The sequence below is a fragment of the Sceloporus occidentalis genome, unplaced genomic scaffold, assembly GCF_023333645.1.
Source record: "Sceloporus occidentalis isolate IW3139 unplaced genomic scaffold, rSceOcc1.0.p SCAF_4, whole genome shotgun sequence".
Lineage (NCBI taxonomy): Eukaryota > Metazoa > Chordata > Lepidosauria > Squamata > Phrynosomatidae > Sceloporus > Sceloporus occidentalis.
In genome coordinates this window covers 139738110-139751728 of record NW_028316984.1, presented here as the reverse complement: position 1 = coordinate 139751728, position 13619 = coordinate 139738110, and the positions used below count along the sequence as shown (strand labels likewise).

At 36.4% G+C, this 13619-nt stretch overlaps 2 protein-coding genes across 2 annotated transcripts in view; one reads left to right on the top strand and one right to left on the bottom strand.

The window, feature by feature from the left end:
• LOC149314710 (SPARC-related modular calcium-binding protein 1-like) overlaps positions 1-13619 on the bottom strand; it is a 117277-nt gene that overhangs the window by 49401 nt on the left and 54257 nt on the right. The window lies entirely within an intron of this gene.
• LOC149314711 (uncharacterized) lies at positions 2788-4333 on the top strand. The gene is made up of 2 exons (XM_089521770.1): positions 2788-2806; positions 3378-4333. The coding sequence occupies exon 2, from the start codon at positions 3378-3380 to the stop codon at positions 4326-4328; it is 951 nt and encodes a 316-aa protein (XP_089377896.1). The 5' UTR covers positions 2788-2806; the 3' UTR covers positions 4329-4333.

Below are 13619 nucleotides of genomic sequence, written 5' to 3'. Positions count from 1 at the left end.
TCCAGATGAACTTTCCCCTCTATGTTGAAGGGATGAAAATGTACCTCTCTCAGGATTCCATGCAGTCAACTATAATTGAATATTGTGAACACAATCACAGTTCAGGTCCCAGTACATATTTTGAACAACAACACAACAATTTTAACAAGAATACAACAATGAATTAAATACATATGCACTCCCCAAAAGTTCCAAGCACCCAATGAGGTGTCAGTGACTTGATTACAAGACTTTTTTGCCTGTACTGCTTAGTTGTGGTGCAAAATATGGATGCAAATCTTAAAGCTAAAGGCCTAAATCCTCAGTGCTGGCAACTATAACTCCACTCCAGCTCCAGCAATCTGTACTTAACCAGCAAGTACAACCTCACTCACTGGGGCATACCAATAATCATAAGGGTTATACAAACACCCTTGTTCACCCTTTCATTCTCCTTTCTGAGTTCTCATAGTTATGCAAAAGCTCCAAGACCTTTTAAAACACTGTATACATATATGCCACCTGATATATGATTAGGGCTTTAGCCAAGACTCACGGTGTACAGCAACATGACTTGAGCTACCCAAATAGGGAATAAACAGTAAACCTGAAAAACTACATTTTGTAAAGTGGATTCTCTATAATGAGACACAGCTAGAGATTAGAATTTTGTTGTTCTTGTGTGCCTCTAAGCAATTTTTATTTATTTTACTTATGGTGAATCTATCATAGTAATTTATTGGCAGGTTTCTTCAAAGGTGGTTTGCTATTCTCATCATCTGAATCTGAGAGTGTGTGACTTGCCCAAGGTCACCCAGTGGGTTTTTATGTTCAAGTGGGGAAGCTGATCTCCAGAGTTGTAGTCCATCATTCAAAGCACTACACCACCCCAGCTCTGTGAGATTAGGATAACTGAATATAATTTTCTTAAAAAAAAAAAAAAAAGCAGAGAGTATGGCATAGGCACCATTCAAATGGAGATGGCATCTATTTAATTATTTCAATAGACGAATCTGAGGTCTAATATGAATAAAGTGGATAAACCAAGGAAAAAGACTTCCGGTGGTATGGCCGGCACGGGAATCACCCTCTAGGAAAGGCTCCGGAGGGTGACCGTAGGCTGCGGGGTCGGGGCTGGCTGGAGTGACTTGCCAGCTGGCCAAGCGTGTCCCCCCGATAAAGGGGAAGCAGAGGGGCTCGGCTGGGGAACCCACGCTTCGGATCTGGCTGAGGAAAACAGGCCTGAAGACGCGAGGCGAGAGCCATCTGAGTGCCGGAGGTGGCCCGCGATACGCGAGAGGAAAAGAAGCGGAGAGGGAAACCCGAGCATCCACGCCCGCAGTGGGGAGTCACAAGCCGCGGCTTGTAGACGGGGGTGCCGCCACCACTTCTACACTTTTTCTCTAGAGAAAACAGGAACAAGAAGAAGATATAGCTTACCAGTCCTTTATTTCCCTGGGGACAGCGATCCATCTGTGGAAATGGAAATGGAAGGAGTCTGAGAACATAGCCGGCGCGGTGTTTCTTGGCTCCCAGTGGTTGGTGGTGAAGGAGAACCAGCTAAACCGAACGTGATTTGTATTTGACTGAGCCCAATCTATATTTAGCCAATCTGTAACAGAGAGGGACTTGTATCCAAGTATAAAGTTTTCGTGATAGAGTAAAGGAAACAATAAGAGGAGACTCTGGAACCCTTGGAGGAATTTACTGTGGCGGCTTGTGGCTGCTTGTATCTGCTTGGACGGACTTATACTTTATTGCAGACTGCTGGTTTTTTTTTTTTTTTTTTTTTTTTTTTTTGTTATTTTACCTTAGAGAACTCCTTTCAGCCTCCTCTTGACTCGAATTGTTTGCCAATAACAGGAGGGATGGCCCATTGATGGATTATAGACTATGGATTTGGGGATTTTAACTTTGGTTGTCCTTTAGTGAGAGGGGTGATTTGAGAGGGAGAACAATCCCCTTGGTTATTGGGGAGAACCGGAGAATTGAACTGTTTGAGGAAGAAGGAGGAAAGTGAAGAGCAAGAAGACGACCGAGGAAAGGGGAAAGAATTCTACGCAGGTGGTTTTGACTAAGAAAAGGAAACAGCTGGAAATAATCAGCAGCAGGCTGGGACGATAAGACAGGAGAGAGAAGAGAGAAACGCGAGGGAGTGCCTGCAGACGAAAGGAAAGGAAACATAATATAATAGCAAGGACAGGGGTGGTTCACTCTGTTCTCTTTATGTGTTTTTTTTTTCTTTTCTTTGCATATCTTGTGGGGGTTACTAGAGTTATTTGAAGTAACCGAGATCTCCGTGTCCTTTTTTCAAGCCCATCAGAAGTTATTGAGGAACTGTTTGGATTGTCTAACTCTTTAAGTGGATATAGACCAAGGGTGGTGAGTGAGTAATTACAAATGAATATAACCTACTGTCTTTAAGCCAAAAATGAACAGTTAAAGGCATCTAATACTACGGGATGAGGGAAATGTAAGGTGGATTGATATGAAATAGAATCTTAGATAGAACTTTACTGAAGGTTTTTAGACAGGGAATTCTGAGACAATCAACTTGTATAAGCATACTTTGTAGATTGTAAGGAGCAACTGGAAAAGAAGCTAGCTTATAAGGGGGATTGTGTGGTTTTGTTGTTTTGTTGTTGATTTTTTGTTCCTCCTCTCTCTCTCTCTCTTCCCTTTGGATGTTTTAAATACTATATAATAGGAATTTAACCTGATAAAGTCCTAAATTGATATTACAGAATTACCTCCTTCTCCCCAGATATTTGGGAAACTTCTAAGGGGAAAGAGAATTTGAAAAGAATCAACTTGTGGAAAAAAATAAGTAAGTGATTTATCCAACTGCAAACAAAATAGAATTTAATCATCTAAGTAAGGAATCTTGACTAATGAATTTTGGATTTTGTGAGTTGTGAACCAACTAATATATTGATAATTTAGTGAGGGGGCAAAGTTAGAAGGAGGAAAAAGGAGGAAAGAAGGAAAAGGGGTGAAGTGCAACCAGAGACCCAACAGGTGAATATAGAAAAACCATGAAAGGGTTTGCCTGTATGTGAGCAGTGATAATATTAAGAAAAAAGACTGAAAATAGAATTACAAAATAACTCTGTATTTGGTATTTAAAACAATTAAATTGGCAAAGAGGGAATAAACCTAGGACCCTAACAGCTGGTGCTGTATCCAAAAGGGGGAAATAGAAACTAGACTTGGGTTAACGAACAAATTCTGAAGCAAGGAAACCTTAAAATTACTTCGAAAAGAAACAAAAACAAGATAATATTGTTATTATTACTAAAGAATTTTTATAGAACTTAACAAACTTAATATACCTACCTGTTTTTCTTTACTATCTCTTCTTTTGACTTTATATCATCCTTCCTGAAACATACCTAAAGATGGTAGTGGGTACAAGGAAGACGGGAACAAAAACAACACCAAACCCACCAGCTAACACACTTAGAAGAACCTCTGCAGACACACCTACCAAATTACCTGAACTTGACGAAAAGATGATGGAAGAAATCAGAAAAATGCACCAGGAAACGAACCAAGCAATAGAAAAATCTAGTGACAATTTAAAGGCAGAATTTAAGAGAGACTTGAGACACGAATTGGGAGAAGTAACTTCAAGATTGGATAGAATTGACGCGGATTTGAAGCAAATTAATAGAAAGGTAGAAAATCTAGAAACAGACATGAGAAAAATGGAAATAAAAGTGGAAACGCTGCACAAAGATCAACAAGAAGACCAAGAATTAATCCTGAGATTACAACTGAAGCAAAGGGAGAATTGTCTGAAATTGAGAGGCTTACCTGAAAACGAAAATGAAAATTTATATACTCTTTTGACGCCAGTTCTAGCAAAATTCATTGGAGAATCAGAAACGCTTTTCCCGTGGGAAATTGACCGGGTCTATAGGATTAACTCACGCATTGCCAAGATAAAGAAACTTCCGAGGGACGTAGTGATCTACTTTGTAAGGAAACAGACTAAAGAAATGATCTTAAGACAAAGCTACAATACGAAGCTAACAATAGGAAACAGAGAGATCACAGTCTTGAAAGACATACCCGGGAAAATTTTAAAACGAAGAAAAGAATACAACTTTTTGATAGAACAGCTGCGAGCTCGGAAAATCCTTTACAAATGGGATGATATAGAAGGTGTCACAGTAAACTGGAAACAAAGAAAAGTTAGACTAAATTCAACTGAGAAAGCAAGGCTATTTTTGAGAGGTTTGAAGGATGAACCGGAAGGAGAAAGAAAGGAAGAAGAGAAGAGAGACAAACCAGGAGAAGGAGGTGAAGAGGAAGAAGAAGGAGAAGAGGATCTATTAGGGGAGTAAAGGAGAACCTTGAAAGTTATAACGAAGATATTCAAGAACGAGATTTAAAGGAATTCAAATCTAAAGAATCACATATAGCTCTATAGAATCCAAAGTATCTTGAAATTATATCAATAGAGTATCGATATTTTAGCATATTATTGACTTGATTTCCACCGCTTTGAAATTGTAAAATTGTAATACCTAAATAAAGCTTTAACTTTTATGAAAACTGTCTAGGTTTCCTTCTAAAAAGAAAGAGAAAGAAAAAGAGGGGGGAGGAGAAGAAGAAAAAATTGATTTTGACAGTAGGTTAAAGGGAAATAAGAGAGATGAAAATCTTATCGTGGAATGTAAAAGGCTTGAACTCACCCCAGAAAAGAAAGAGAGTATTTCAATATCTAAGGAAGAATAATCTGGATGTCATTTGTTTACAGGAATCCCACATAAAATCAAAGGATATAAGATTAATCAAAAACAACAAATTAGGGAAAGAATACATAAGTGCAATTGGGAAAAGCAAAAGGGGGGTAATAATATATATTAAGGATCACTTAGAATCCAAAGAAATATTCAATGATAAGGAAGGACAATTTATTGGAGTGGAGGTTTTCTGGTGTGGAAGGAAAGTACTACTAGTAGGTGTCTATGGCCCACAAAACAATAAAAATGCCTTTTATGCTAAACTAAACGAAATAATAGCAGAACTGGATCATGAACATATAATTATACTAGGAGATTTTAATGGGGTGATTGAACCCAAATTAGATCGGTCTTCCAGCAAAAAAATAAATGACAATCAAGGCAAATTGCCTAAGAACTTTTTCAAATTACTAGAAAATTTTTCTCTAATTGAAACCTGGAGACATTTGTACAATGATAGGCAGAATTTTACCTTTTATTCAGAAAGTCATGAATCCCTATCCAGAATTGATTTCTTTTTGGTTACTAAATCATTGATTAAAGAGGTAGGAGAAGTACTAACATTAAATAGAGAAATATCTGACCATAACCCAATTATATTGAATTTGAAAGAACCGTCTAAAAAATACGTATGGAAACTAAACGAAGACTTGTTAAAAGAGGAGGAGGTAGTTAAAAAAGGGAAAGAAATAATAAAGTTATTTTTTGAGGAAAATTTAGAGAGAGAGGTGGAAACAGCCATAGTTTGGGATGCAGCTAAAGCCGTCATAAGAGGTTTTTTCATTCATCAAAATATAATCTATCAAAGAAGGAAAAGGCAAAAAATATTAGAATTGAATAATAGACTAAGAGATAAAGAAGGGGAATTAAAAAAGAGGCCAGGCAACAAGAAAACACAAAATGAAATAAAAGTCTTGAAGAAGCAACTAGAGAGTGAAGCGAATAAAGAATTGGAGAGAAACTTAAAGATTACTAAGCAGAATAGCTTCGAACACGCAAATAAAACAGGTAAATGGCTGGCACACAAATTAAGGAGAGAGAAAGGGAAAAATACCATCAATAAGATAAAGAGGGAAGATCAAATATTAACTCAACAGAAAGATATAGAGGAAGTCTTTTTAGAATATTACAAGGCACTATATACGAAACAAGAGGAAGAAAAAGAGGGGATCCAGGAATTTCTGGCAAATAGTAAAATCCAAACATTAACGGGAGAACAACAGGAAAAACTAAATAAACTAATTACGAAAGAGGAAATCCAGGATGCAATCAAAAAATGTAAAATAGGTAAAGCGCCAGGAAACGACGGTTTTACGGCATTGTTCTACAAAACATTTATGAATGAAATTTTGGAACCATTACAAAGAGTAATGAACGAAGCTTTGATAGGTAATATACCCGAAACGTGGAAACATGCAGAAATCACACTTATTCACAAGGAAGGTAAAGATCGATTGAGTCCAGCGAACTATAGACCTATCTCTCTTTTAAACAACGATTATAAAATATTTGCTATAATATTATCCAAGAGACTGAAAGAATGCTTAGCAGAAATAGTAGATGAAGAACAGAGAGGATTCCTCCCAAAGCGATATATAAGAGAAAATTTAAGAATGGTATTAAATGTTTTGGAATATTATGAAAAACACAACGAGAAAAAATTGGGGTTAGTTTTTCTTGATTTTGAAAAGGCTTTCGACTCAGTAAATTGGAATTTGATTTTTGAAATATTAATAAAAATTAAAGTGGGAGGAAATTTTAGTAATTGGATAGGGAAGATTTATAATAATCAGAAAGCACAACTGAGAATTAATGGTGAAAGGTCACAAAATATAGAGATTCAAAGAGGAACAAGACAGGGTTGCCCACTCTCACCGCTACTATTCATACTTGTCATGGATTTGCTGATAAAGGAAATTAAATTAAATACTAAATTAAAAGGAACAAAAATAAAGAAACACGACTATAAAATTAGAGCCTTTGCAGATGACGTGATTATAATTACGGAAGATCCGATGGAGAATTTGGCAGAACTTTTGAATATATTAGACCTATTCGGCAAAATTACAGGTTGTAAAATTAACAAAGAAAAATCTATTATCTTGACAAAAAACATTAAAAAAGACGAAGTGAAGGAAATAGAAGGAAAGTTTGGATTTAAAACGGGAAAGAAAACCAAATACTTAGGGGTTCAAATAACAGACAGGTCTATTGAATTGTTTGAGAATAATTACAAGAAATTATGGTCCCAAATAAGAACAGATTTAATTAATTGGAACAAACTTAACCTGTCATTGATGGGAAGGATATCAGTGATTAAAATGAATGTGTTGCCGAGGATGTTATATCTATTCCAAACAGTACCAATAATAAATTCGGACAAACCTTTTAAAGATTGGCACAAAGACATAGCCCAATTTATATGGAGAGGAAGGAAACCGAGAGTTAAATTAAAGACATTACAAGATGCTAGAATTAGAGGTGGATTAAACCTTCCAAATTTAAAGTTGTACTTTGAGGCATGCACATTAACTTGGATTAAAGAATGGGTAGTTTTAGAAGAAGAGAGACTATTGGAACTAGAAGGTGAGGGTTTGAGCTTTGGATGGCATGCCTATTTAGTGTATGAGAAAGCAAAACAAAATAAAGATTTTATGAATCACTGCATTAGGAGACCTCTAATTAGAATTTGGAACAGATATAAAGGAAGGATAATCCAGAAAATGAACGGATGGGTTTCTACTCAAGAGGCTTTTTACAGAAAAGAAATGATTAAAGATGGTAAATGGTTTAAATATAGTGATTTGATTGAAAACAAGAATGGGGTATGGAGAATCAAAACAAAAGAAGAATTGGCAGAGATAGGATGGAAAGGGTCATGGCTCACATATAGGCAAATCTATGAAAAGTTTAAAGTAGATCTTAAAGAATATGGATTTGAGAAAAAGGGGGAGGAATCACAACTGGGGAAGATTCTGGCTTTTGAGGATAATAAATTAATTGGTAAAATCTATAAAATTCTCTTGGAATATGACACAGAAGAAGAGACAATAAAACATCAGATGATCCAGTGGGCGAAAAATATTGGGCGTCCTATACTTGTGGCACAATGGGAAAAAGTATGGAAAAATGGTTTCAAATATTCGGCCTCCCAAAATTTGAGGGAAAACTTTTATAAAATGTTTTATCAATGGTACCTCTCACCCGATAAGATTGCAAAAATATATAAAAGAAAAGAAAATAGATGTTGGAAATGTAAAAAAGAAATAGGCACCTTTTACCACTGTTGGTGGACTTGCAGATGGGCAAAGAAATACTGGACAATGATAAATGAAATGGTCAGTGAAATTTTAGATATCAAAGTGAAGCTAAAACCAGAATTTTATCTACTAGGTATATTTGGGAAGGAAATTAGTCCAAAATATGAGAAGATTGTCTATTATATGATTACCTTAGCTCGGGTGTGCTTCGCACAGAAATGGAAATGTGAGGATATACCAACAAAGGAGGATTGGATGTGGAAGCTGTATGATGGGATGGAAATGGATAGATTAACACAAGTACTAAGAAATGACACCAAAAGCAAATTAAAGGAAGACTGGGAGAGAGTGATGGAATTCTTAAAAGAGAAGTTGGGTGAATACGCATATATTAAACTGGATTAGAATAATATGATGGATCTTATAAGTTAAACAATGGATTTATAGGGAAAACAAGACAGAAATCTGGATCAAGAGGGTAAGCAGGAAGTCAATTTGTATGTATGAAAGAGAGTAGAGTGAAAGAGATAAGGGGACGAGAAGTGTATTCGTGGAGAACGAAGAGTGGAAATTTAGATGATATAAGAAGTAGGGAAAAAATGGATAGGGAATTGTGAAGAGTAGGAAGTGTAGGAAGTAGAAATAATTGAAGACATAGAAATATGAGTTTGTATGTGATTTATATAATGTAAAACATCATGTATGGGGTGTATGTAATGTTGTATGTTTGTAATTGTTTGTCTTTTCTTTTTAATTTTATTAATAAAATTTATTTAAAAAAAAAAAAAAAAAAACCAAGGAAAAAGAACAACTGCCATATAAAGAGGCAGAAAGGCATCAGTAACTAGTAGTTAGAATGTTAGGACTCAGAATTGGGAAAGCCACATTCAAGTTCCAATTGAGCCATGAAACTTACTGGGTGACCTTGAGCCCACTACACAGACTCTCTCAGCCTGGCCTAAGTTTTAGGATGGCCAATCAGGGTGAGCAATGGATGCTTTGATTAGGTAGGATTCTGGGTAGAAGGATGACATCCATATCTGGAGGTACAATGTTTCCTGCAGAAATGCAGGAGTCCTGTCTGTTGCCTAAGTACCACAGGGGGAAAAAAGATGTTGTGCACTTAATTGTTATCTGTGTGTTCAAGCTTTTACTTGGCACATGTAAACCACAAAAATATCAGATTTCCAGAGCAAATGTAAGCAAGTCTGAGTTCCTCAGCAACAGTATTTGGAATTATCACAACATATGACTTTATATTTGGGTTAGTGTCCTATGGATAAACATGCTCCTTACAACTGTGGGACTACACACTAAATAATTAGCATTTTGCTCTCATTTTTCTCAGTTAATCAGGGCCCTGGGATAGAATCATCCTTTCGTGTCACTAGTGAAATTTAAATCTGTCAACTGCACATGGCCTCTACACCCACATATTGGCAGAAATTAAATCAATATTGAATGAGACACTGGTGTCCCATGGGGCACATTTGAAAATCATACTTCAGCACAGCATTGTGCTCCAAATAGTATGAGAACAATTGATCAATTAATTAAATGGGAAAAATTAAGAAAGTTAACATTAGAAAAAAAATCTTTAAATTGTCTGCTGTTAAGTCTTTAATAGATCAATAGAAAATTGCAATGAACATAGGAAGGAAAAGAAAGAAAGGCTACTGTAGGAAAACATATTACAGCTGTTTCGAGAATGTCATTCAACCATTAACTCACCTATGTTTGACAGGCTAAAGTTTCTCTCAGGCGCTTAGTAGTCTTGATCTATTCATTTCTTAACAGATTCATTAAACCAAGGAGCAGCCAGATTAGAATATTTAATATAATTGTGAAATAAATTTGCTTTGATTCATTAAATACATAATCCCCCCCTCCCAAAAAAAATTCCATCATGAGGAGTAAGAACTATAGCTCAATGTTACAACACATCTTTCAGACAGAAAATATGTTGGGTTCCTGGGTATCTCTTGTACAGCAAGAAAAAATCTTGCCTGGTACACCACAGATTGCTGCTCTCAGTTTGTGTAGACTGACAAATGGTTAAGCACCACATGCTCATTAAAAGGCAGTACATATGTCCATTTCTTCAGAAATAAAGGGACTGGTCAAGAAATCTTCTTACCAATAAACAAGCCAGTCCTGAAAATCTGAAAGTAAACTTATGGCAGATATTGACTTCCCAAAATTATTATTTAAAAACTTTTTAAATGTTTGGACATTTTAGGGGGGGGAAATCAAGATTACTTTCTTTTTTTACTTTGTAGTGCACATACCTACAGATAATTGAAATGTTGCAAGCCTATATGTTCCCATCTGTGCACAAGAAACAGGAAGAATAACTATCACTTTTCATAGAACGCTGAATTGTCTTGACCTGCAAAAAACACTTACTTTTGGTTCAACATGGGTCACTTGCAATACTTTGGATTTTTAATAGGATCAGTTTGAGTATACATGGCAAGTATATCATGTTACATGAAACTGATTTATTACAGATTTAAAGTACTGCAAGTGACCCATGTAGAACCAAAAGTAAGTGTTTTAGATAGAAAGTGACATTACAAATGCTACAGCTACAAACAGTGCTCACATTTACATGCTCAATGAGTGTTTTTTAAATACGTAATAGTTTTTCATCAGTATAAATCTTTTTGTAACTTTTTTTTTAAAAAAAATCTGTTTTTATTTGTTGTTCATCACATTCAGGAGCTCTCTCATTGGCGGAGAAGGGACAAAAATGTGTTTAATAATAATAATAATAATAATAATAATAATAATAGAGACCTGAAAATATCAGAGAAAGTCTCCCCTAACATCACTGTTGTATGTTGCCTCACTGGCTCAGGTGGGCAAACAGGTGATAAAGTAACTAAAATACCTTAAGAAGTACACTTCTTCAGTTAGTTATATCACCCTAACAGTTCTTTTTTTCTTTTTGTATTCTGAAGAGAACAAAATGATGCAAGAACAGTTGCAGAACCAGCCTTAAATGGTAATATTTATTATATACATAGTATATATTATATACATATGTACTCACAGTTTTACCCACTTTACTCCTATCCCAGACAGCAAATAAAGCATGAAGCAGACTATTTGGAAAATATATTTTTTAAGAAAACACACATACAATCACGATTCAGCTAAACAAGATTGCTAATTATACGGCAATTAAAGTGATATGTGATTACAGGAAGATATAATGTGAAATTGATATTAAAGCATTTTGATAAAAGATATCTGCTTTGTAAGTTATACCACCTCATTGTACAGATTTCAAGCCTGCAAGATCTCAGTCCACAAGAGAGACTGAGGAAGACTATAAACATAAAAAGTTGGGTTAAAATCTAAATGCTTCACCATTCAAAATTATCACGATCTGCAAAGCTGAGAATTGCACACTTCTGAGGTAAACTGACTGCTTTTTACAAATATGCCCTATGCTAACTGCAACAATATGCTGAAAGAATCATCACCAAGCAGAAATAAGAGTTTCTGGAACAGATTAGTCCTCTCTTCCTTTTCTCCATCCCCCAATATTTCCCTTGCAGGTGTGTCAGTAGGAAGAAGGTGGGGAACTATTCCTCATTGCCTCAAAGAGCTTGTGAGCCAATGTAGCTGGTGAGTGTGCTTCTGCAACAGACAACACAATTCTCTGGTTTGCAAGAAAGCCTATCCCATGAGCAGGCAGCTGGAAATCATTTCGACCCCTGATGACACGATTCAAAGCCTCTTCTGTTTGGCTTTTTGATTCCTGATTGACACATTCACTGCCGACTGGAGATCAATGCCATCTTGAGGACAATGTTGATCCGCTCCAGCTATTCCTGTGAAGGACTCCCCCCTTCCAATAATAAACAAAACAAAAATGGTGCGCTTAAGTCTCTGAATAGAGCTCAAGATAGACAGAGAAGGAGTGCAATGGCTTTGAAGAGCCTGGCAAGTCACTTGAAGAGTTAATTGTCTGTGTGTACAAAGAGTTTATTCTGACCACAGACAAAGTACCCTCTCTTCCTGGTAGCAAAAGAAATATACCAAAAGGACCCATAGCTTCTGGGTATCTTCTATCTTACAAATATCATCACTTTGCCATTGCTCTGAAAACCTTGATTCTTGAAATCCTGGTACAAAGCATCTTTTGCATCAAAAGGGTATGACAAAACTACATTCCATTAAAGACCAACTGCAGTGCTCACATTGATTTGTACAGGTCTAAACTGCATTCCATATTCTTCTTTAAATTCTAACAAAAAATTTGGTAAGTGTGCTAACAGTCATAACAAGTGTGCCTCATGGTTTCTTTTTTAATCTTGTTTTTGGGTAGAGATGTTAAAAGAAATATCTGGGTATGTGTACCCAAATTTCATCTATATTTAGAAAAATTACAAGATTAAAAGACACTAAATGCAAACTAAAGATATTGCCCTACATGACAGGAATTATACACATCAGTTTTCAATCTTCTGGCTTCTGTGAGTTGGTCAAACTGGGTATTTAGTTCACTAAGCATTTGCCTCCAGTGATAGTCCCATGGAGTCTAAACTGGTATGAGACTTGGTTAGACAATCGATCTCCGAGCATAGACTAACCATACAATACCTGCCAGTAGCTTAGAATGAAAGAACTGGACAGAAATTCAAGGGGCATCCAGTCCAATTCCCTGCCATGCAGGAATACACAAATAAAGAACTCATTAGAGATGTCCATCCAACTTCTGTTTAAATTACTTCCAAAGATGGGGAGTCCATCTCCCTCTGAGGCAATCTATTCCACTGTTGAACAGTAAAGAAGTTCTTCCAGTTGTTTAGGTGGAATCTCTTTTCTTGTAATTCAAACCCATTGGTTCATGTTCTAGTGTCTGGAATTCTGGAAAACAAGTTTGCTTCATTTTCTACATCTTCTTCAAGTATTTAAAGATAGCAATCATATCACCTCTCAGCTTTTTCTTCCTCAAGCTAAAAAAAAAATACCCAGCTCATTCGGTTTTCCCTTATAATGCTTCATTTCCAGAGCTTTGATTATCTTCCCAACCTCCTCTGCAAACATTTCAGCTTGTCAATATTCTTCTTGAACTGTAGTACCCAGAACTGGCAAGGACACTACTCTGGCCAGAGTAGAGTGGTACTACTACAGTCGCCCCTCCATTTTTGCAGACTTGAAATCCGTGTCCCTCACCCATTCTCGGGCAGCAAACAGAGGGGGACGAAATGGGGCATGCACTGCCATTCAAGCCAATGAGGCTTGACTATAGGTGAATTTCCATTTTCGTGGGGGGGGGGGGGCAGAATGGATTTCTCTCGAAAACGGAGGGGCGACTGTACTTCCTTAGATTGGGATGCTATGCTCCTGTTGATACAGCCCAGAATTGCATTGCCTTTTTCAACAGTTCCATTAGACTACTGAATTATGTTTAGCTCTAATATAGGTCACTACTAACTGAGGTACCCACTACTTTATTTAACTTGTTTATGTGACCCAGACTTTTGTTGCACTGCATTGTATTGCATTTTTAGCCAATCATATTAAAGTTCCTTTAGCAAGCACATTTGGATGCAGTTCCTGGAGACATGAATTCATTTACAATAGCAAGATATTTTTGTACTTCCTCTTTACC

Excerpts from the sequence above, each read along its gene's own strand:
- LOC149314711 (XM_089521770.1), top strand. The coding sequence starts at position 3,378 with ATGGTAGTGGGTACAAGGAAGACGGGAACAAAAACAACACCAAACCCA.